The sequence below is a fragment of the Uloborus diversus genome, unplaced genomic scaffold (assembly GCF_026930045.1).
Source record: "Uloborus diversus isolate 005 unplaced genomic scaffold, Udiv.v.3.1 scaffold_75, whole genome shotgun sequence".
Lineage (NCBI taxonomy): Eukaryota > Metazoa > Arthropoda > Arachnida > Araneae > Uloboridae > Uloborus > Uloborus diversus.
In genome coordinates, this window is record NW_026558956.1 from 208,600 (window position 1) to 233,876 (window position 25,277).

At 34.8% G+C, this 25,277-nt stretch overlaps 1 protein-coding gene across 1 annotated transcript in view; it reads right to left on the reverse strand.

Annotated features, from left to right (window-relative positions):
• LOC129233810 (eukaryotic translation initiation factor 4 gamma 3-like) overlaps nt 1–25,277 on the reverse strand; it is a 126,481-nt gene that overhangs the window by 22,953 nt on the left and 78,251 nt on the right. Inside the window, 4 exon segments of the mRNA XM_054867785.1 lie at nt 528–622; nt 8,213–8,463; nt 10,062–10,124; nt 10,955–11,085. Coding sequence (XP_054723760.1) covers nt 528–622; nt 8,213–8,463; nt 10,062–10,124; nt 10,955–11,085 — 540 coding nt within the window.

The following is a 25,277-nucleotide window of genomic DNA, read 5'->3' on the forward strand; positions in this document are numbered from 1 at the left end:
TCTTGCAAATTTGCGCTTTTTAATCTTGTTTAATTAACTTTAAATTCAATTTTGATAGAGCATTTTAATGTTTTCTTTTACAATAAAATTATCTTGAATGTGGTAATATTAGAACCAATGTAACAATTTGAATAAATTATATAGCATGGTACAAGATTATAATTTTCATTTATTGTATAAAAATGTGTGGTTTTTTTTTTTGCCTATTGATTTATTAAATTTGTTTGCTACTCTGCTGCCGAATATTAAACTATTCGGCTAAACCGAACTTTTGATGTATCCCTAATTTCTAACTTTAATCTTTTAGTATTAGTATTGTTGTAATGAAAAAGAAAATATGATTCTAGCGATAGATGCAAAGCAATTGCAGAACATATACTTTCCTCTTATCAAGTGTAAAAGTAGGTTGCGAAATTTTAAGGCATTGCTGTAAGTAAATCACAAGACAAAGCAAATCATTCTGAACAAAAATGCAAGCCTAGACTCCCCTCCCCACTCAATGTTTTATACAGTAAACTTACACTTACCTCAAAGTCAGCATTGTGTAGAAATTCATCAATAAGAGGCTTTGTTTTTTTCTCCAATTCTTCTTCATCCAATTCTGGTCCTCGTAACGTCAATGCTACAAGGCAAAAATCATTTTAAATAGTGTGACTATACAACTATAAATATGCCAATAAAAAATTATATTTGAAAAATAAAATTAAGTTTTCTAGTTGCAAGGTCCCTAACATACTGTAGCCCAAGAATTAAAAAAAAAAAAATACTGTGGCGAAAATGAGGCATTTAGGAGGAATATTTTTAGTTAAAATTTAAATTCAGTTCATTATCCATGCAAAAATATTGATTTAACATTGATAAATATGAAATGGGCCAGTAAGATTAATCTACCTCAGAGCCAGAATGATGTAAGCCACATTTTGATAACTTTACATTAGAGAAGAAAAACTTTTCTGGAGCATGCAAAAAATGGGACGCGCTCTTTTAATGCTGATAAAAAAAAATGAGTTTTTTTTTTTTTTTTTTTTTTTTTTTAAGAATTATGTTCACATGGCTCGACGCGGAATAGGTTTCTACATGCACTAATAACAAAAAACCACACTTTTTGGACTTGCATATCTCTGGTTCTGAGATAGATATAAAGAAAATAAGTTTTCTAGTTGAAAGGCCCCTAACATACTGTAGCCAAAATATTAATAAAAAATAAATGAAATACTGTAGTTAAAAATAGGCTTTTAGGAGGAAGAGTTTTAGTTAAAACCATTTAAATTCAGTTCGTTATCCATGCAATTATATCCATTTAACACAGTGCACTAAATAAACCAAAGAGAAATTTAATTAAACCATACCAATGCCCTCAAAACATGTTTTTGAAAAATGTCAAACAAAAACAGAAATAGGACAGACTCACTAGAAAAATTTCAAACGTATTCAAGAGATACTGCTTGAGACCAGTTATTCAAAGCATATTTTATATCAATTTCTTGATTACTTTTCATAAATTTCTGCTATTTTTCTGAAATGTTCATTTGTTTATGTATAATCATTACTAAATATACATACTCATGGGTGCAAGTTTGGTGATGTGTTCAAGACGGAAAATATTTTCAGCCCCCCGCCTCAAGCATGCGGGCTTAAGGAAAAATTTATGTGTGTAAATGTTGTAGATTTTAACAATGCCAGTTTTGGAATCTGATTTCAGTTTTAAGCTTTCGACTTTTCTAACAACACGAACTTAGTTTAGATTGTAATATTTAAGCGTTTTGATATTGTAATTCCAAAAACCTAAAAGCCGCCAATAACAGGGACTCTTGGGGGGTTTTTCTCCAGAATTTTTTTCAAATTGAAGTCCAAAAAACGCAATAGTACGCCATTTCGATAAAGTTCAGGGAAAGGAGGGGTTCAGGGACTCTCTAAAATCATTTTTTTCAAACTGATTGCCTCAAAATCACAATATTAGGCGACCTTCAAAAATATTAGAGGGGGGGGGGGGCACTCTGGACTATCCTCGAAATTGAAGTTTTTGTACTCCATCTTTCATAACGTTAATACGCTTTTTGAATGCATTATCGAAGGGATGGAGTTCAGGAACTCTCCTTCAGCAATATTTCGAAATTGAAGTTCCAAAAACGCAATTGTAGACGATGTTGGATAGGGCTAAAAGCGTTCGGGGCTCCCCGCCGTTAGTGTTTTGCCAATCGCAAACATTTTTATTGCAGCAATAAAACCGCTTGGGACATAAGATTTTTCACTTTTGCAACATAAATGAATTCTGATCAGAAAGTCTACTCAAGTTAGTGCCAATTTAACCAGAAAAGGAAAGGTGGGGAAGGGTATGGGCGACTAATGATAATAAACTGGCACCATTCTCCCATAGTCTTCATCTTTATACATAAAGGTCTAATCTCTGTCCGGATGTCCGGAGTAAACTTCAAAACTACTGGAGAGATTTTAACCATTTTTTCACCATAGATAGCTACATAATCGGGGAACAACTTAGGCTATAATTTGTTCCTTAAAAACTTAGTTTTAAAAAGTTATGGTGGAAAACAGCAAATTTCTGCAATTTCCCCATTGAATCTATACATATAATAAAATAAGATGTTTGTGTGTGTGTGTGGCGCGCTTCCCCCGGAAACGGTAAGGCCTAGAAAGATGAAATTTGGTATACAGGTACAGTTTCCGCCGAAGATGTGCACCTCGGGCTTCGATTTTTGATATTTTAATTAGAAAAAAAGTTATTTAATGTTTTATGTGTTTTTTTGTATTTTTTAGTACTTTTTACCTCGCAGATCCCGAAACAATCACACCACACAAATATTTTTTGTACTATAGTGTTAGAAATTTAATTTTAAATATGATGAATGAAAAAATTTTGAAGATAGCGCAATTTTTATATTTTTTATGAATTTTTGAAAAACCTTCAATTTGCATTTTCCTGGGTTTTATATTTTTCTAATATCATCCTGCGAGAAGTATCAAAGCCTCATTTCTAAAATTTAAGTTGGTAATAGTAAAAACATTTAGCCCTCTTCAAAAGAAAAAAGTTCTTAAAAATACGCAATAGTTTTTTTTTTACAATTTTTTTAATGCTGAACACATCATGTCTTTCCACGCATCGAAAAAAGCGTTCTTCAATCTTTTATGCCTCTGACGTCACTACTTGGATTTCGATCCGATATTTACGACGGATACTTAATCGCAAACAATGTTTTTTTTTTTAAACTCTATAGCTTACTTCTAATTTTATGACGTGATGACCACGTGTTTTTCCAGCAGCGCTTGCTTTTTTTTCTTTTCTTTTTTTTAATTTAAGGATTGCATTTATTTCTTTTTTCATTCTCCCCCCCCCCCAAGCTGGACGTTTTGTTCTATCTATATTGCGTTAGTTTTCATAGTTGTGCGCATTTAACTCAAGAAAAACAGCGATATTTTTTTTCTTTGTCACTTACTTTACTTTGTTACTTTTGGCACACTACGGGGAATTTCGGGGATAACTTTTTTTTTTTTTGCTTCACTCAAAAAACCGCTTTTTTATTTAAGTAATCTTTGTTTTTATTAGGAAATGAGCGGGGAGGTTAAAATAAATAGAGATGGATAAGAAATTTTAGAGATAGATCGTAAAGGTAGATAGCCGCCGAAAGCGTCAATCTCGGCGTAAAAATGTGAATGGCACAAAAAAAGATAGAGATGGATTGATTAATACTGCTGCCAAATTTATTTAAACAGCCACCGAAGGCGGCAAACTTGAAGTAAAAAGGTAAATGACAAGTTAGCCAAACAGCCGCCGTAGGCGGCTGCTTGCATAGAAAGGTGAATGGAGTAAGAAGGCGAACCAGCTGGTCGCCGCAGGCGGCTAGTGATTAAATATAAAATCCATTGTTAGGAAAATTCGTTGCCTAACAACAGCAATATTAAAAGTAATCATAATGTAAATTTCGATTCAAGGCCTCTCTGGAGCAAGCATGAGATTAATTGCTTTCTTAGGAGTTGCATCCTTATCTTTATACATAAAGGTCTAATCTCTGTCCGGATGTCCGGGGTAAACTTCAAAACTACTGGAGGGATTTTAACCATTTTTTCACCATAGATAGTTACACACCATGTGTAGAGTAAAGAAATATACATAGAGAGGCACTGTCTATGGTAAAAAGGAGATGAAATTGAAGCCGGAATCGTGGGTACAGCGGTGCAATGATTAGGGGGGTTATGATAACGTGATCGCTTCGCGAGTAGTTTTCACCAATCTCACAAAGAGACCGTATAAAGTAGCTGGCGGATTGGTTTGCATTTTAATTCATGTATTAATGCAATTTCAGAAACGTGCTCCATAAACTTGCAACAATATCTAAGTTTAAATTAACAACCAATTGAGATTCAGTAATGGATAGTTAGGAATCAAGATGTATCATAAAATACTTAGCAAGAAGCTAAGGATCTTTGGATACAGCGTTGCAACTTCCGGCTTCAATTTCTTAGTATAGCAGGGCCTCTCTATGTAATTTCTTTACTCTATGTGATTAAACATAAAAGCCATTGTTACAAAAATTCGTTGCCTAACAACAGCAATATTAAACGTAATCATAATGAAAATTTTGCATCAAGGCTTCCCCGGAGCAAACATGAGTTTAAAGTCATTTAAACATTTGGAAACTCTACTTTTCGCACTTGAGGGTAGGAGAGCTTTAGTTCACAGTTAAAGCTTATAGTACAGAGCTTTTATTTTTCTTTTGTGTGTGTGTGTGTGTACTATTTAATTAAATGAAGCACACGCACGGTTTTTTTAGTGATCTTTGTTTTTTGTTAGATCATATTTTGGAAATTCTTCAAAATTTTAATATGCTTAAATTCGTGCTTTCACTTCTAAATGAATATTCGTTGGTTCTTTACACTTATTGCTATTTTACTTTTATGGGTAAGGAAGAAGCTCGATTTTTAATCACATCAAAGCGGTGTGTTTTGAGTTCTTTCAGTTAAAACAGAAAACGAAAGAAAGTAGCGATTGTTTCTTACAATTATTACTAACCCAGGCAACGCCGGGTACATTTGCTAGTTTGGAAATAAATTATTTCGTAAGATAGCAGGTGGTGAAATTAGCCATTAAAAAAAAAACACTTCAGTGAAGTAGATACATTTTTTAAACGAGGTATACTTTCCAATATTCATTAATTTAAAAAAAATCAATAGGGTAACTGAATCCTTACCCCAGGGAGGGCCGCCAACTCACATCCCTCTTAAATCAATCAAATACAGACTAAAGTGGCATTTTAAATATTTCAGCTTCGAAAAATTTCCGAAAGAGAACTCCCGAACCCCTTCTTCTGAATTTACCACAAATATCCCAAATTTGAGTTTTAAGAGGCTTCAGTTTCTAATACTTTTTTTTTTCTAGGAAAAGTACCCCCCTTACCTATATACATGACTTATGCCTAAAAGTTCTAATATTTTTATTTCGGAAACTTTTTGAAAGAAGCTTCCAACTCCCTTCCCCCCTTAAGTTATCTAAAGATATCCCAAAACAGAGCTCTTAAAATTTCAGAAACAGAAATATTTCGGGCTGGGCGGCGGAATACCCCCCCCCTCCTTTTGTGTTTATTAAAGCAGTATAAGTTTGTGTTTAAGATTTATTTTTCTATTGAAAGAGCAACTCCCCTCCCTACATCACCAGAGATAACCCGAAGTTTTAATACTTCAATTTCGAAAATGTTCCGAGAATGACCCCCGAATTCCCTAACTCTTAACTTACTCAAAAATAGCCAAATTAACAGTTTAATACTTCAGCATAGAGAAATTTTCGGGGCAGAACCCCCCCCCCCCCGAACTTCTTCCCCTAAGTTCACTAAATTTGACTTAAATTTGCGATTTCCCCTATTTATCACCTTAGTCTCCAAAGATAACCTAAAGCTGAGTTCTGAATACTTCAGCTTCGAATTTTTTTCGGGGAAGGGGAACCCCGAATCCCAAGACGGTCTAAAGTTGCGCTTTTAAGACCCCAGTTTCGGAATTTCGCCTAAACAGAGCCCCCTCCCCCTTGACATTGCCAAAGACAGCCTAAAAGTTTTAAGACTTCAATTACAAACACTTTTCGGGAGAGGGTCCCAAGTTCCCTTTCTCTTATGAAACTTAAGTATAGCCTCAAACAGTTTTTAATACATCAGCTACAAAACATTTTCCGTTTAGAACACCAAAACCATCTCAGTAATTCACCAAAGATTGCCTAAATTAGTGTTTTTAAGACTCCAATTTCCGATTTTTTTTAAAACCTCCCCACACCATTAAAGACAGTCTCAACATTTTTGACTTTTAAATTTTTAAGAGTTTGCAGTGGGGAAAATCCCGAACCACTCCTAGCTTCAAAACGACTTTCAATTCAGTTTTTCGATATTTTATTCTGGATCCCTTGAGTAGCCACCCACTCCCTCGTTTTAGATTGTCCAAAAATACCAATGTTTTAAGACCTCAGTATCGTGGGCTAATTTGCGAACTCACTCTCTTTGCAAGAGCAGAGTTTTTTCGCAAATTCGTGTTGCCATTATTTTTCTCGTTTCCTTTTCTTTCTCTCGCCCCCCCCCCCCTCCCCTCATATTTCCATTCTAGCGAGTGTTAGATTGGAAAACATTAGAATTTAGTGATTCCTCAAGTCCAAGAATATTTTACCAGAAACATGTTGAAAATGCAGGAACAGTTGCCCATCGGTGTTTCAAAACAAGCTCAAAAATTTTCCCCAAGTCTTTCCGAAATTCCTATTTTCACTAAAATCTTTAAAGTCCCTGATAGTTCCTGTTTTGCCTGGTGTGTGGACGCGCTATGTTGTGGCGTAAACATTTCCCCCGTCGGCAATCACTCTCAATCGGGAGTTTAGATTCAACTCTAAGACATTTTTTGAGGGAAAAAAAAAAACGAAAGAGTGATTGAAAATGGAAAGAGAAAAGGCTAAATTTTCAAATAAAGACGATTAGATAAATCAGTGAGAATAATGAGCAACTTTGCGGTCTGCAATGCAGTGAGTTGGAAATAATGGAGCGAGTCTAAAAGCCTCTCCTTCCAAAAGCACGTTGCAAACAAAACAAGCCTATGGTTGAAAATCGAGAGAGTGTCGATGTAAATGCGTAGTTATGGAACGGTTCAGTAATTAAAGCATATTTTTTAAACATAATTTTTCTTTTTAAAGTAAAAACTGAAGGAAAGTCATCGAATTTCTTTCCGTCCCGACCTCCGTCTTGGAAATTTTCTCCAGGACGGAAATCCGTCCTGAGACGGAAGGTCTTGCACCCGTGTACATACTCCAAAGCAGAATACTTGATGTTCTGCAACATAGAATCATTTGACCAAGCATTGTATACACAAGCAACCATCGTGACCTTTTCCACAAATCGCGAACCTATTCAATGTTGGCATGCATCCAAAACATACGTTTATGGAGAAAATTGCAGTGGATGAAGATTGATCGGGAAAAATAAGGAAAAGGCGAACCAAAAACGCTATGAAAATCAGAATTTTTTCGGATTTAGAATATGAAATTTCTGCTGCAGGTTTTCTTCATACATCCTCTAACTCAAGGTAGAATTTTATACAAAATCTGCAGATTTCATTAAGTTCAAAGTAAATCTCAAGTTCCTGCAAATGATTTATCAATTTAACATTTTCCCAGTGCTTCCTGCTGAATTGTATTTTGCAAGAATTTTAGATTTTCTTCTAATTTAAAGAATTTTGCAAAACTTCCGCATAATTCTATCTTGAGTTGGAAGATATTTGTAGAAAATCTGCAGTTTCTGCAGAAATTTAACAGAAATATGTAGAATTTTTGCAGAAAATTCGTCAGAGTTTTCCTCTCCCATTTGAACAGAATTGTTCTGCAGCTCAGGCATCTGTTCGGCGACGTATGTTGCAAATTTAGTAGTATTCTGCTTTGGGGTATACTTATTACCCCTTCTGATGTCCAATTATACTTGGGCTCACTTATTCTACATAGTTGAAATTGAGTTGATGCATTGTTTATCATAAGGTTTGTAAGTAGATCATATTCAAAATCTCAATATAACATTTCCTTTAACATAATATATCTTTTCGATAAAAAACGATCCCTGGTTTGGAATTTATTAACTTCTATTTGTCTGTGTGTCAAAAACAGTTTAGAAATTCTGTTCTAATACGTATATTGACAAATAACATTTTTTAATGCTTGGCAACACAACAACTTAACTTTACTCACCATCTCTTTCAGTCACTTTGCCATTCATATGACTCCTCTGTTCTTCGACCAGTGGTGCTCTTTTGACTGAGGGTTCCGTGGCCTGTGTAACTGTCCTCGACTCTTGTGCAGGTTGACCAGTCCTGGCTAGTCCTTTGACTGTTTCTAGAAGACTCTCCCGTTCCTTCGAAGTGGAAGAAGTCTTGCGAATGGGTGGTGGCTGCGCAGCCCCACTACGCCCTCGACTAGATTCGCGACTGGAAGCTGCAGACCTGGCAGAAAAACAATTAATAAAACAGGTTAAAGGGCACCAACTTTTTACTCCCATGTTTAAAAATTATACTTTACTGATTAATTTCAATAAATGGCATTCCATTAATGTTTCAAAAATTGAAATTATAGCCATTTTATTTTACAACTGTCACCTTTTGATCTTTTGAGCAGGCTATTATAAATTACTACAGCTTAAAGTACTTTTAATTGCTGTAAACCTACACTTTTTTCAGGCCTTATAATATTTAATAGTTTGAATGTTATCCAAGTTAGTATATTGAGCTTCTGTGTACTGCCATGCTAAGCACAGATGTATCTGCAGTAGAGCTCAAAATGAGAAATTGATTAAAGTTTCACAACTCGTTTCTTTGATTTATGACTTAATTAAATACTCAACTTGCGGTAGTTGTTTTGTAAATAACTTATCTAAAAACTGTAAGAGAGTATTTTTGCAAAAATCTTAATTTAAAAGTAATAAATGTAGTTACGACAAATTTTCATTTCAAAACCTTTTCATAAACTAAGCTATTTTTACCGTAAGTGACATTTACTAGGCATTTTTAGAGATATTTGCACAGATACGGTAAAAATAGCTTAGTAAAACGTGCTCCATGTATCATTAAACAATACTGAAAATCATCTGTTTTCTTTGGACTTAGCTGTTTTGCTTTATTTTAACACAAATTGAACAGAATCTACTTACTTCTGAAAGATGCCATTTTCAAAACTCCGGACATTTATTCAAAGAAAGTGTCCGAGCATGAAAATAATTGACAGCAGATGACACTTAAATAAAAATATTACTGGCAGAGGTAGAATGAAATGCATTTTTTTTTGCATGAAAGAATTAGATATGAATATTTTACATGCATTTTATTTTTAGAATTTGCATTTTAAATAAAAATTTAAATAGAAAAAGCTGAATATTTACTTTAACAATTATGCAAAGTTGTGTTAGTTTTTATTAACAACCTGTATCAACTATTCAATTGTAAACTAATTTTAATATTCTGTGTTACAATAAACTGCTACATTATTAAATATGCTGCTTTACTAAGGTATAAAAGTCGTATCTACAAATTACTAAGGAAAAAAGTGTTAACTGCGCGAATACCACTGTAAAGGCTTAGTAAGATGTGTTTGCCGATAGAGGTTTGCAAAGGGAGGAGAAGGGACACCTGTTGGCCTGGGCTTGAGCCTGAAGAAGGGACCAGAGACTTCTAAGATGAGGAGGGAAAAAAACTTGAAAGTTACACTTGGTATGAAATACAAGTTTGCAAAGAAAAAACTACTACGCACAGCCGATTTTGATCAACTTTTGGGAAAATGAAGTTTAAATATTATGTTAAGATAAAGATGTGAATGTTTCGAAGTAGATTTTAAACTATTATGGAAATAATCTTCTTTGTTTAATGTTAAGTAAGATATTATGTTACCTAGTGCCTTAACTGCATCTACAGTAAAAAAAAATAACAAAAATTCAATTAATTTGAGATTTGATAATGTGCATAGCAGCAACCTATTCTTAGTATTCCACGTTTTAAACCAACTACAGTTAAAATCAAATCAGAAGCATAATGTAGCATGTGATACATACCTCTGGGATCCCCGTCGGCCTTCAAAGTTTGGTGTCAAAGTTTGATCAGCTAACGCAGAATACCTGAGGAAGAACTTAAGTCAGTCTAACAGGGTTTATACTAAATATTTGATATCAAATTAAAAACTTAACTATAAACCAAGAGCGCTTTAAAGTGCTATAGCTTGTTTTATGGGTACTAATGCATGCATTCTTAATTGAAGAATTCAGAAAATGTGAAAATAGAAAAATAAGGATGAAAAAAAAAGCTTTAAATTTAAGTCATTCAAAAATTAAAAGATTGGAACCATGAATGGTATGACATACATCTGTTATTTGATTTCAAAAGCAATTCCAGAAATCTCACACCAAATGAAATGTACAATTTTGTGAAACAAAAATGTTTTCAAAAATTTAGACAAAATTACTGCAATAACAAGATTAGGTTAAACTTTCAGGACATAAAAATACACAAAATGCTAAAATGGGGTACAGGTAGAGTTAATTCTTTTAAAGCAAAATAGCTAAAATTGGGGGGGGGGAAGCATTGGGAAATGCTTTATTTCTATGAGTATTATATTTTATCATCTTATATTTAATTGCACTTTCTACATTAATTGTAAATGCTTATTTGAGTTAAAAATTTGCTATTTTTTAAATATCTGTACATCATAGCCAGAAGGACGTAAGTTACAGAAGAGTGGAAAAACTTTCTTCTGGCACATGCAAAGGATGGGACGCACGCTCTTTGAACCCTGGTAAAAAACCGAGGATTCTTTAAGAATTACATTCACATGGCTTGATGAGGAAAAGCTTTTCCTGCACAATGTACTAACAAATGGAAAATCACAATTTTTTGGCTTATGTCCTTCTGGCTCTAAGGTAGATATTTATTTAGAAAAGAAATAACTCACCTGTTCGTCGTAAGGGCTGCTGAAGCTTTCTCTTCCGCAGGACTAGTCTTGTTGCCCCCACTGCTGCCTCTACCCCAGCTCTGGAGACCTCGTCCACCTGGTCCCAAACGCATACTTTCTACTTCGTCGGGCTGCCAAAAAGGAAAAAAATATTTGAGTTTGGCGTCTCAAATTCTAATTACGTTTCCCCCAATCACAAATTGCGATAGAACCATACAGGGTTTACACACCTGGTGTTAAAATAAAATTCCCAGACTTTTCCAGGTTGATTTTTAGAAAATTCCAGGTAACTCACTTCATTCAAAATTAAGTTTAAAAAGCAATATTTTAAAAATAATTAAAATTGTTTAGAGCAGCTACCCCAATGCAGAAGAATTGAAAAACTTTTCCCTTTAGATTAAAAAAAAATAAAAATATTGTAAAAAAATTGTTTTTTTTTTTTTCTTCTTTCTCTCAAAATTTTATGTTTTTCAAACACTTTGTTCAAACTTGTTTTAATTGGTTTACTACTTTTTGAAAACTAAGTACTTTCAACTTATTTTAACGGTTCTTCGATGTCGCGTGTCATGCGTTAATATTCGAGTTTTGCTGTAGTCAAGCAGCAATTTTTTAGCATCTACTTTTGGTTTATAACTTTTTATTTTATTAGTATATAACACAAAAAATGTTGAGCAAATTACAAAGCTATTTTTCAGCATAAATATGATTAACTTGTTGCATTGATCGGCATACCATATAATGCAAAATAACAAAATTCAACATTCGCCGATCATAGGCCAATGCCATTAATTATATTTTTTTTTTCTTTTGCACATTAAAGGATGCTTGCATTAAAAATTTGCTTCTCTAGAAAATTAATTTTTAAAAATTCGTAATTTGTTGCATATTTTATGTTACTTTCAATGGTTTACATTGAGATAAACATCTAATTCTGTTTTTGGAAGTTTATGTCTACTTCCTTCATGCAAACAACTAGGACTCGACCGATGCATCGGCGCCGATGGTTCAACAATTTAGCCATCGGCATCGGCGGCCGATGCTAACTTGCAGGAAACATCGGCCCATCGGCCTTAAAAACATCGAAAAGCCGATGGAATTGGCCGATGTTTTTGAAAAAAAAAGGACCTTTGTTGTTTTACTTTTTAATACAAAGTAAAAGGAGTTATTGTTTTCATACAAAATTGTTTACTTAAATTTCAGTATGAATTTCTATTTTAGTCACCCCTGAAAGAGATTTTAATACTGCATTCAGGTACCAAACAAGTTAATTATTGCGTTGTTTCTTGCGACTGGATGTACGTATGTATCTCTCATAAGTTATAACTCAAAAACAAGGCCGTATCCAGAAATTTTTTTCGGGAGGGGCCCGGATTAGCACATTGCCCTAACACACTCACACACACATATAGTATATATAGACACACCAAACGCATAAAAATGTTAACATAGAAGACGTTTTGTCTCGATTTTTAATGATTCCACTGTTTGGACTGTTGTTATTTTATTTTAATTTCTTATTATTTTTCTTATTCACCTTGTAGTGGTAAAGATAACAGGAGAGTGTCCCTTTAAGTCGGATGTAGAACATCCATAATTTCAGGGGGTCCGGGGGTTTCTACCCCCCCCCCCCCCCCCGAGAAATTTTTGAAAAAAAAAAAAAAATCTGTATTTTGGGGCCTTATATTAGGTAATTGAAACAACGAAAATATGAAAAAAAATAGGCAAACAAAGTTTTTTAAAAGTTATACATTCTTTTGCCAATCAAGATCAAACAAAATAAAAATTGCTTGCTCGACAAATCATGGAAAACAATGGACAGAGAGAAAAAACGAGAGAGGAGAAAAGAGAAGCACCCCGTCATCTGCTCATAGTTTGTTTTTGATCACTCCCCCTACCCCCACTTGTTTTCATTAAATGCCCTACAGTATGAAAATTGTACAAAATAGTTTAAAAGAAATAGTGTAGACATGCAAAAAATAAGAACGGAAGAGTAATATTCTGGTCATTTGGACAATTCATACTTTATTTTCTTGATATGATACAAAATTGAAGAACTTTTCAAGGAATTTCAAAAACTTAAATAATTTTCAAAGACTCTCGAACAGTTGAAATTATTTGAAGCTCTTATAACTTTGTAAGACACACTCGTTTTAAGGCTGCTCTTCAGTGAGGGAAAACTTTGAAGTTAGGGTGTAAATGACTTTCTTCCTTGAACGATGGGCGTGAACCTGAATCAAGTGATTGACACTTCAACAGCCAATGGAGTGGACGGTAATCGATGTAAGGCAGGAACACGTGACCTGTCACAGCTGACATTGTTCTGGAGGGAAAGAAACCCCTAAATGACCCCCGTCGTGAAGAGCAATCAAGGAAATTAGCTGGCGGCCGAAACCCCACTTGAACAGTACCGATGCGAAGGTTGAACAGAACAGAAAATAAAGTCAGTACCAAAGGGTCTGCCGTAATTTTTGAAACAAAGTTTTTTTTTTTTTGGATATGCGTTCCCAGATTTTATATTCATGAAAAATTTATGAATGAAAAGAAAATTTATCATAAATTGAACAGGAAAAACGATTGTCTTATTTTTTTTTTTTTTTAAACGATGTTTTCAATTGCCACGTCCGAATCTTATTTCGTTCATAAAGCTAATTAGTTTCTTGTCTGATGTTTAATTAAAGAATGCAATTTACGCATTAGACGAAAAGTGCAACAGGCTATAATAATAAGTAGTTGGTAAGTCTTTTATTGAAGTGTATTTTCGAAGCAGCAGTTATATGATGTTTGAGAACATTTGAAAATACATTTCGTGGGTGGAATTACACGAGCAACAGGGAATTACTTGCAATAATGCACTTAAATTAAAAATACAAGCTGCAGTTTACTTGCAGTACACTTGGAACAATGTACTTCGACTTATTCAAATGCAAAATGTTAGGAGGAATAGAATAACTTTTTAAAACTTTTGATTTTTTTTTTTCTTCTCAGGTCTTTTTTTTTCCTAACGGTTTTCAATTTTTGGTTACATTAGTTATGCATTGCTTTCTGCGATTCAAAATAGTAATAATAACAATAAACATAATCAGAAATGCTTTCCTTTCTGCGGATACTATGGTGAGAAAAGCAACGGCTAAAAGCATAATTTTCAGAAAATTCATTCATGTTCGCATTTCGAAATTAAATGAAACCTCTTTATTACCACACAATGTTGACAGCTTCGTGCAAACGAAGTCTTAAACTTGATAGCTGCACTCAATCAAGCTTTCATTGATGCAAACTATTGCAATCAATCAAACAATCGTAACAATTACGTGGAATATTCCCTATTTACGTCAATTGTTTGCTTGTAAGAATGTGAACAATGTCTTACATACGTAATTTATATTCAGAAAAAAATATCAGAATTGAAAATATAATTCCACATTTGCAAATCACACACATTAGTATACTATCCTTTAAATTTTAAAAATATTTCAATTTAATTTTTCTCTTTTTGTATAAAAGTATTCATGAAGCATAATTTATAAATTGTTGAGTGTACTAACATTTATTGCTCTAATTTTTCTAATTTTTCTTTTTTTTTTTCTTTTTTTTTGATCTCTTCTCGACTTCCCGGAGAAATTTTAAACTGTTAGCAAAATTAGGGTAACTCAAATAACTCCAGAACGTGGAAGAGAAATCTGTCAGGCCCAATAAAAACTTTTTGAATGATGTAAAAGGCAGAAACACATGTATCTATCTCTATTGATAAAGATGTTCTTAATAACCCCGAAACAAGTGTAATTTAATTTGCACGTTTTTACATTAAAATAGTGTAATTTCTATGTCAATAAATTTTAACATTTAAAATCAACAAAAGTTGAGAGATGTGCGCAAAGTTGCGTGAGACTAATACCAATCATTCGCCCTCGAATACCTTATTGCTTGACCAAGACCAAATATATTCTTTTTTTGAGCGACCACAGTTGGTTATTGTTTTCACTTGTCCGTAGTTGATGTTCTTTCGACTTTAATTTTCTATTCTTTTAATGCAAACTCGTCTGTTCCACGTGTCTTCGCGAGCATGTCCCTCCTCCTGGGCGGTGAAGTTCATGTCCCCGCCATCGATTTTACTTATTCCCGACCCTCTCGATTTTACACAATACTTTTCAGACAAAAACAGCATTCAGTCAACAACGTCCAGCATCCAGCCCCTGGAATTCATTTGAATGTAGACGTCTTGTATTCAAATCATGACTTTTACAAATATAATTCTGATAGGAACCATTTGTAGAAATAAGAAACCCAACGAGTAGGGTTCTACCACAATTCGTGATTGTGAAAAACATAATTTAAATTCAAGACGTCAAAATTCAAATGAAAGCTATGGGCTGGATGCTAAATGTTTCTTTCTTTTCTGTTTGGTATTAATTTTTTTTTTTTTGAATTTTTTTCCCCCATTTATGAATAATATTAAATAATGATAATGTTTCAATGAAGCTTTAACACCATTTTAAATCGGGTGTTCCAAAATAGCTTCAATTTTTAAATGTGTAAATTGTAAATAAAATATGCACTTTGAAAAGCATGAGCTTTGTGCAAGAAATAGATAAAAGTCAAAAACAACGTCTTAAAAGCACAAGTAAAAGATGTAAATTATAAGTGTAGAAAATGCATTGCTTGATTGAAAACTTGTGGCTATGTATTTGTTTTTTTATCCAGGATATTAAAAAACTTTGACCTTTGACACTTTGAATTAAAATTCAACTAGAAATTTGGTTTTTCGTACTAATATTCAAGCCGTATGTATTGTATTTATGGTTCAGTTCCCTTCTTGTTGTTTACCTTTTTATAGCGAAATTGAGGCTATATACGAAATTGTTATTCGGTTCCTTAGACTTCACTATGAACAGATGCGACTGCACAGTGCATACACACAAATATATATTGATAAAGATCGGCTAAAATTGAAAAACCTTAGGTTTCGGGGAAATGTTTTAGACGTCAGACAAATTATTTGTCTGAGCTTATGAAAATTTCAGTGTAACACGACTACCGAAAGATTCTTAGAACATGGTGTATTCATCCAGTTAAAAACAAAATGGTCAGTGTTCTCCCCCTTCCCCCATCAGTTCTCTAATTATCTGTAAATTTAAACCAGTGGTTCCCAATCTTTTGCACGTTGCGACCCTTTTTTGACTAAGTAAAGGACCTGTGATCACGTAGCCTACATGTCAGTAAAGTATCGCAAGGTGTGGACCTAACCTGGCAACATTGTGAAAGCTACGTTAGATCCTACATTACAAAACTGCTATGTTAGATTCGATCCACCCCCAACTATACTGTGGTAGGAATAATGTTTCGACCGAAGAAGAAACGCTACACGACCCCATTTGGGGTCACGACCCTGGGAACCCAACCCTGCTTTAAAACAATTTTTTTATACTCATTCATGCTTTAAAGAAATGCAGGTATGTATCATTTTTCTCCTTAGAAAGTCTTCAAAAGAAAAATTCAGTGAAATCCTGTTACAACGTATATCAGTATAACGAAGTACCCGTTTCAACCAAATAAGTTTTCAGTCCCGATTTTGAAGTTCATTGTTACTGGATTTCACTGTATTATGAATTACATGATCAATGTGTACATACCTTGTAAAGAATTTTTTACGAGTTTGGCTCGAGAAATTATTTTCAAAAATGTTTGTTGAGCTGTGGAAAGCATTTTATGCGTTTACATTTGTAGTAACATAGTATAATATAGACAAAAATAGAATCCAAATATCTAGTAAGTATCTAGAATACGGTTTTGGACTCGGTTTTTTTTTTTTTTTTTTTTTTTTTTTTTTTTTTTTTTTTAGAAATGGTCGCTTTATTTCGAACAAAGTCTCAAAAGAGTGCTGGAAATATTTTGCCAGATTTTTTATGGAGCAAAATATCAAACAGTACCTACCACCTCTTTCAACGAAATTCATTTTTTCTCGAATTTTAAACAATCAAAGAATGGATATTTCAAAAAAGGAAAAAGTACACGACACAGATAGAGGCTTGAAAAATACTCGGAAAAAAATTTACATGAAAACTTCAAAGGAATTTGTAAAATCTTCATCCAACTTTCCCCGCAGGTTAACATTGGATCCGTAGGCTTTCAGACTCTCAGTGAAAAGCATCCTTAAATTTGCTTATAAAGTAGCATTAATATACATATTTATCTTTCTTTGGATGCACCAGCTCCATTGTTTATGCCTTCTTGATGTTGTGAAAAGTAATGGGGGTAGTGCATCCCCAGAAATAGAAATATTCATTAATGCTATATTATAAGCATACTTAAGATAATTTTAATCTTAATTATATCCGTGAATGAATTTGAATAACACGAAAAGGTTCTTCACTGAAGGTCTGCGATGCAACTTTACGCAAAATGCGATACTTCCTTTTTTTAAATTTACAACGTGAATTTTTTTTTTTTCGGATATAGGGTTTATAGGTGTGAGTCCTATACTCTGGTTTCATGCCAAAAAATAAGGGAAAAAATTGTAAAACAAACCCCTAGAAAAAAGGATGGATTTTGATGATTTTAAAAATATAATAAGTGGTAATACCCCCCATGAGTTAACCAATTTCCTTCATATGTTCTTGCGTACAAACGTAGCACCTCTCTAGCCCCTCAGAAAAGTATTAATGTATAATATAACGATAACTTCCCCTCCAAATAAAAATAATGGCTATGAAACTCAAAAACTGAAAAAAATTGCGGGCGACATTTCCAAAAAAGCGGGACGTGTGAATGGGAAAAGGTGGTCATATTTGGATTCAGGAGGTCATTTAGCACAAGAATTCACAAGAATTATCTCCAGAAGCACTCTTTAAAAACTATATCCTTTCTAAACACAAATCAAGTCGTGAAGATGTTTCCAAGCATGTGGATTCACTTTCAAAAGCACTCATTCATTCCTTCATTGAAAAATGCCTCCGGAAAAGAGGGGAGTAGTAAATGGAAACGGTCGTTTGCGCTAATGATCGTAAATCTTATACACCTCACCCGGTTTTTCCCCTCAAGAAAGGGGGGACCAGTGAAGGGCGTGGCTTAGTAGAGAAATTGAGCTTTTTCGAAAATATTTCAGATGGTTGGAACTCCGATATTTTTTTAGAAATGGTCGCATCATTTCAAACTTAGTCTCAAAAGAGAGCTGGAAATATTTTGCGTGTTGGGGCGTTCTTAAAATTTCGATAGCACGATTTGCAGCTTTTTTACAGAGCGAAAGGTCCAACAGTACCTCGTTTTCGTAGAAATTCATTTTTTCTCGAATTTTAAAAAATCGAAGAATGGACGTATCAAAAAAGTAAAAACTAATATACACAGACATAGGCTTGAAAAATACTCAGAAAAAAAATTGACCCGAAAACTTCAAAGGAATATTGTAAAATAACCTTTAACTTTCCCCGTAGGTTAGCATTGGATCCGAAGCTTTCAGACTCTCAGTGAAGAGCACCCTTAAGTTTATAAATGCAATGAAATATTTCTCGAAACAAACTTTTTTCAATCACAAGTAGTGCAGAAAATGAAAAAGAGTAAAGTGTTATTTTTTTCTCATACTTAAGGTATTAACAGTATGCAGTAGAAGTAAGAAAAAAAAAATAAAACAAGCAATAACAAAAGAATTTCCCTGATACTGAATTCGGCATTAAATAAATGCAAGACATGAAACATATCAGTCACAAAAATGATTTTGAAAATTATGCAACAAAAACGCGAGAATCGTGATGTTTGCATTTTTTACTCAGGATGTATCAAGGAGCAGAATTTGGCACATCTTGGTAACAAGATACTCGCCTAATCGGAAACTAGGTGCCCAGCCTTTGGGGAGTCCCCGGCTCGGAATCAGTAAGTTTATAAGAGTTTTAGGGGGAGGAGGGCAGGGTCAACGTACAGAAGGGAGAAGGGACACCTGTTGGTCCGGTCCCGAGCTTAAATGGGGTCCAATATCTTTAAACCTAGGGTTGAAAATATAGGTAAACAATATGGAGGGGCCCCAAAAAAGGCATTTGTGACAGCCCCAAAATTTCTGTGCCCGCCCCTGGAGGAGGAAGTGCACAGAAGTCAGTTCGGTAGACTTGAAAAGTCTACCGAACTGACAAGGGGCCTGCCTTGACCCTGGACTGTCCTGAATTGAATCGGGAAAGAGAGCAGGAAGTCCTAATTAAAGGTCTAAATTTCAAGTGTACCTTGTGGCTAATGAGAAATAGAATTGCTTTTTCTGTATTTCTTCAAAATATTATAAATCTTGAATAGTAGCAAAATTAAGAATTAAAAAAACTTTGTTATTCTCCTTTTCTGACATCAGGAATTAAAAGAAAAACCTTCTTCTGTTTTACGGTACAAAACATTTCGGGTTTCGGGGGGGGTGGGGGGGGGGGGGGGGGGGGGGGGGGGGCATCAGGCCCTCTTTCTGGATACGGTCCTGCTCAAAAATAGTAAGCTGTAGAAGGCTAAATTTTCGCATGTTGGATGTGCGCACGCTCCAGTTGTGCACTTCCCTTTTTGTTTTCGATCGGGTGTTCTAAAAAGCCTATTAACTGATTTTTTGTGGCTATTAATTACTTATTTCAATGCAAAACTAACATAGCGTCTCAGACAGATGATCATTTGGTGATGTATTGCAGAAATGGAGACCATGGAAACAAATATGAGATAGCGAAACCGGTTTTGTTTCATTTTGTTAGATTCCCATTGAACCGACGATAATTTTTAATATTTCGATATTTGTAATATGAACCACAATAATGCAGTCTTTTCTGTATCGCTTCGGCGGAGTTACAAGTTTGGGGCGCATCGAAATACATTTTGGGGCCCTATTTCTCTATCACAGAAGTTGTAAACATTTACCCTAAGCATTTATTTGTAACTCCTGTGGTGCCCCTATGGTTATGGGGCCTCTCGCGCAATTGCAACTTATAGTAGGGAGGCATATTACATTCGGTGGGAAATTTCGTGATCAAATTGTGAGACCAATTTTAATATATTCCTTATGGTCTATATAACTATGCCTCACAGGGTGTTTTGCTTGGATTCGTGTCAGACGACCTGTATGACGTCATCAATCCAAGATGGCGGCTTTGATGAGTTTTTAAAATTATGAGTTTATTTTTGGGTATTTTGTGATAATTTTTCTGGTGAATTTACTTGATAAATATTCTATTCACCTTCTTATTATAAATTAAAAACAAAATATTTGATTTATTTGTTTATTGACTCATTTTTAAAGAAAATTCTGATAAATACTTTTTTTTTTACCTTGGCACATTCTAATTAGCAACTTAAAAGTATCTCGGGTGAGCTTTCGCAGTTAAAAATACTTTTATTTTTCATGCTAAGAACACTAAATGTTAGTACAGTCGAACCTCGTTAATTCGAACACTATTATAACGAACTACTGCTCAAGCGAACTACATTTGCGGACCCAGTCCTTCTCTTGAAAATCACTTAACACACTCAACACTATTGTTTTTCAGATAAAACGAGCTACTGTTGGGACAAATTTACTTTGAAGGACCCTTTGAGTTCGTTTTAACGAGGTTCGACTGTGTAATCGTTTAACAGAATTCCTAATAACCTGTATAACTGCGCCTTACGAGGAGCTTTTCTCACATCTTTTAGAACGCGCTCCAGAAACGCAAAACAGTCCCCTGAACCTGTTATTCATATTCCAAACTGGTCCGCGTACAACTCTATAGTTAAAAAGCAGCAGATCACTGAAACTCGTGTTTGTGTATTATCTCTCATCGATTGCAGCTCAAGTTTTTCATCAACACAGCTTACTTTCTTTCATGCAGAAACTGGAAGACGTAACTAAATATATTTCAGGAGAAAATTCACCGACAGTAGTCACCATGGATATTGGGTTATACAAACCAGTTTTAAAACTTTTTATGGCAAACAAAAACTTGTCCCATAATTGGATTATTAGACCTGGTGAATTACATACGGTTATGGCTATGTTGCTAGCAATTGGGTTATATTTAGATGGTACAGGTCTCGACGCCACTTTGACTGAGTTAGACAGTGAAACTGTAGTGTCAAAAATTCTTGCAGGAAAGTGTGTTAGACAGGCTATAGAAGCACATTCTACGTTAAGGGTTGCACTATTCAAATGTTATCTCGATGCCTTATATACACACAATGAAGAAATTAAATTTCAATGCGATTATAAAGTACAAAAACTAATCTACTGCTTTCAAGAAAAAGAGTATGGTGAAGCAAAAGAACTTCACTCAAATGTAATTCAGATATTAATAGATTTTAAAATACATGAAAAAATGAAAGATTTTGAGGATACAGAATCAAGTGGAAGACCAATATTTAAACTTGCTTTGTTATATATGCATATGGTTGATACTATACTACTTTTTATACGGTCTGTTAGGTCTGGAAATTGGGAATTACACATTTCTTCATTGAAAGCTTTCGTTCCCTATTTCTTTGCTTTGGATTTAACAAATTATGCAAATATGATATCATGTTACCTGACTGATATGAAACGTCTTAAAGTTAAGCATCCAAATGTTTGGAATGAATTTATGGAAGGAAATTGGGTTGTTAAAAAGTCTTCTGTACCGTTTTGTGCTTTAGGGTCAGATGAAGCTTTAGAGCAAGAGAATAGGAGAATGAGAGTAATTGGAGGAAGATTAAATATAACTCATTAAGAAAAATACTTTAGCGCGATTTTTTTTTTTTTTTTGACCTCTCCAGAGCTGGCAAGGCTTTCTGATAAAACTAAAGCAATGATTGGATTAAATGAAATGTTAAAGAGTAAACATCATCATTTGGCAAGTTTAAGGGGAAAGCGACAACATGAAGATGTGCAATCTATATATAATGCCATCAGAGTATCAACAAACCCTATAACATATAATGGCAGTGAATTTATTAACACAACAACCAAGTCTGTACATAGTGAAGCCACAGAAACAGAAGTATTAAGCATTTTTAACTGAGGCCGTGAAATGTACGCCACTTTCAAACGAGAGAGAATTGAAACTGAAAATAAGAGAACTTCTGGGCTCCAATGAAGAAAGAAAAACTAAATCTATTTAAAAATAGCATGAAGAAAGTTGCGACAAATATAGCTGGCACTGTTCTACAGTTAAATGCTGATCGATCGTTATTTACCCGTTTGCTGGTTGTATCGAGGAGCCGAGCAGACATTGATTTAAAAGCAGCACTTGGTGCATATGAATTTTCGGCTTTTCCACAGTCTATGTTTAATTTGGACGTGTCGATAAAATTGTCCCAAAACAAACCAAAGTAAATGAAGATTTTAGAGGAATGTGGCTCATAAAAAGTAGACAGTAGCATCAAAGATTCTTTACCAAACTCCATGAAATACTCAAAAATACCGAAGCAAATGAATAGAAAATCTTACATTGTTGCTGTTATTGGTGGAATGGCTGAGTTACAATCAATGAAGAAATCAGAGCTAGTAAAACATGTAATGATTTAGCTGCAGAATTTAATAATAAGATCAAGGAAATTCTTTTAAATTAGGATGAAACACACTTAGTGTTTGACATATATATTGAAAACTCGCTGAAATCTGCCATGCGGAAAAAAAAGGGCGAGTACGTTAACATCCATTGAGTTTAAAATAACTGGTTCTACTAATATTGAGAATATACAGGTGCGGACCCTACTTTCTCATATAAAAACAAAGGATAATTTGACAGCTTATCTGGCGGATAAAGCTTTAATGACACACGCGGCATTGATAAAGACCTAATTGTTAGTTGGAGAAGTGATGCTAAATCATCATTAAAAGATGTTGTGACTGCACTGCAAAGCAGTCATGAAGAGGCAGATGTTTAAATAATACTGCACTGTCTTCATGCTTCTAGAGAAGGGGCAACCAGTATTCATATATATTCCCCTGACACTGATGTATTTTTACCATCATTGTTCTGGTTAAAATCATTTCACTGCCCATGCTCATTTTTGACTGGTGTAGGTAGTAATCGAAGAATGATCGATCTAACCAGCATTGTGACCGCAATAGGACCCGAAAGAACTAAAGGAATATTAGGACTCCATGGGGCCGTGGTAGCCCGATCGGTAGAGTACCGGATCCGGGGCCGGAGGGTCTCGGGTTCGATCCTCGCTGGTCGAAGACCCACCGTCGTCATTAAAGGGGACTGGGCGACGTTAAATATGCTCGTGGTCTCAATGTCCTCCAAGTGAAACGATACCTCTGGGGGTGCTAGCACCAGGTAGCTATTAGCTCCTGAACTAGTTCTAAATTCTCATTAACTGTTCGATCCGGTGATGGTGCTGCCATCTATCGGTATATAAAATAATGGAGGCAAGGCACTTAGAATGCAGTTCTCGACATAAATACAGTTGTAGTCAGTTGAGACTCTGAATAGGAATAGGATAGGAATTGGACTCCATGCTGTATCAGGATGTGATACAACAGGTTCCTTTGCTAGGAAGGGGATACCATCTTTTTCGAAAATTTACAAGACGGTAGACAAAGATACTCTTGATGCTCTGAGTCATCTGGGGTCAACCGAAGAATTTAATGCAAATGATATAGTTGCTATTGAAGGATTTATTTGCTCCGTGTATGTGCCTCTGACCAAGATTTCTTACGTTGGAGAACTTCGTTGGTTCATGTTTTCCAAGCAGGAGGCTAAAAATGAAAATTCGCCTCCTACAAGAGCATCTTTGTCCCCATACATTTTAAGAGCGCATTATCAGGTATTAGTGTGGTAGTATAAAAATATTCCTATTATGATTTAATATTGTACTTTATCTGTTACCTCTTTTGTTTAATTTGATGATTAAAAAATGTCTACGTGCAATCTTTCCACTTTAATTGCGTAATTTGTTGACGGTTTCATAGTTTTATTCTTAATTTTTTTTTCTTTGAATGATTAAACAACATAATTTAATATTTTTAACTATGTTTAGTTTACCTAAATCCATACATTATTACAATACTACTGAAATCTTAGTTATATGTTCATTTAAAAAAAATCAATTGCTTATTAAACAGTCTCTTTGTTTTTCCTTTTTTTGTCTGTTGTTCTTTCTCTTCCATCATACAGCAGTTAAAAAAGGAGAAGGATAACTACACCCTATATATATTGTACGTACTACGATCCAAAAGTTCGGGGGGCCAACTGTATAAAACCTTACCCAGAATAGTTCACATTACCGAAGCACATCCACCTTCAAAAGGTCATCTTGAGGGACTATGTACTTCTGCCAGTGTTCGTATAACTTTTGGAAACACTCCTGGAAGCCATTTTTCGTTAACTTCTGTGATGCAGCTTTATCTTCTCCTGATGGAAGAAAGCGGCGTCCATGCAAATGTTTTTTTGCTGGGAACAGGTAAAAGTCACACGGAGCTAAGTCCGATGAAACGTTATGTTATTTGTTTGTCTTATCAGAGTATTGACCAATCGAACCGTGCATCCTCAACATGAAAGTCGCTTCCTCCCCACGATGAAGTTAAAGCAGCAGCGCTAGAGGCATTACATGTTGGTATAAATATTTTATTTTTATTCTCGGTCCACAGCCGATAATTTAAAGAAAATAATTTAAAGTTAAGTGTACCTACTTTAAGCCCAGTCTGGTAAAAGTAGAACTTGTCAACTAGTTGGTGCTAACACTTCAATCGACAATTCCCCCACGCCATAATTAATGGCGACTGTTTACTGAAACCATTGAAGATTGCATGTCTCGATGTGTCGATTCAGAAAAAGTTGAGTTGTCACCTAATCGATTCGAATTAATTCCACTTGTTGACCGCACGTGCTATGGAGAGGAGTACGAATATTCGCGGCAGTGGAATAAACAAATGAGTGATGGTTGAAGTAGAAGTTAGTGTGGTGACGTCATCGAGGCATGGAATCTCATTGGTTGATAAAACATATATATATACAGCACTCAGGGCAGTAGTCCTCTCTTCTCTCAACGATCCCCAGTTGTTTTGATCGTGAAGCCTAGTCCGGCTCACGTGTGGGGGGGGGGGGGGGTTTCCCCGCGATGCTAGCGGGGGTTTTTTGTGGTATGTGAAACTAAATCTTCCAAGTCCTGGAATTAGTATGAGTCCAGGTGAAGAAACACTTGTGTTGTGTCCGGCCAATTAATATTGCCGGGGAAGTGAGTTCCTATGTGTCTACCTGAGATGTTCACCGATCTACGAACTGTCTAATGTTGCCTTTCCATTACGGACATTCCTGAAGTGTGATCCGGGCGACCTTTTGTGTGTCTTCAAGTTGATCCTTCAGACTGGCCAGCGACTACATCGACATATTGGTGACATTTTTCCTTTATTTACTGGAACCAC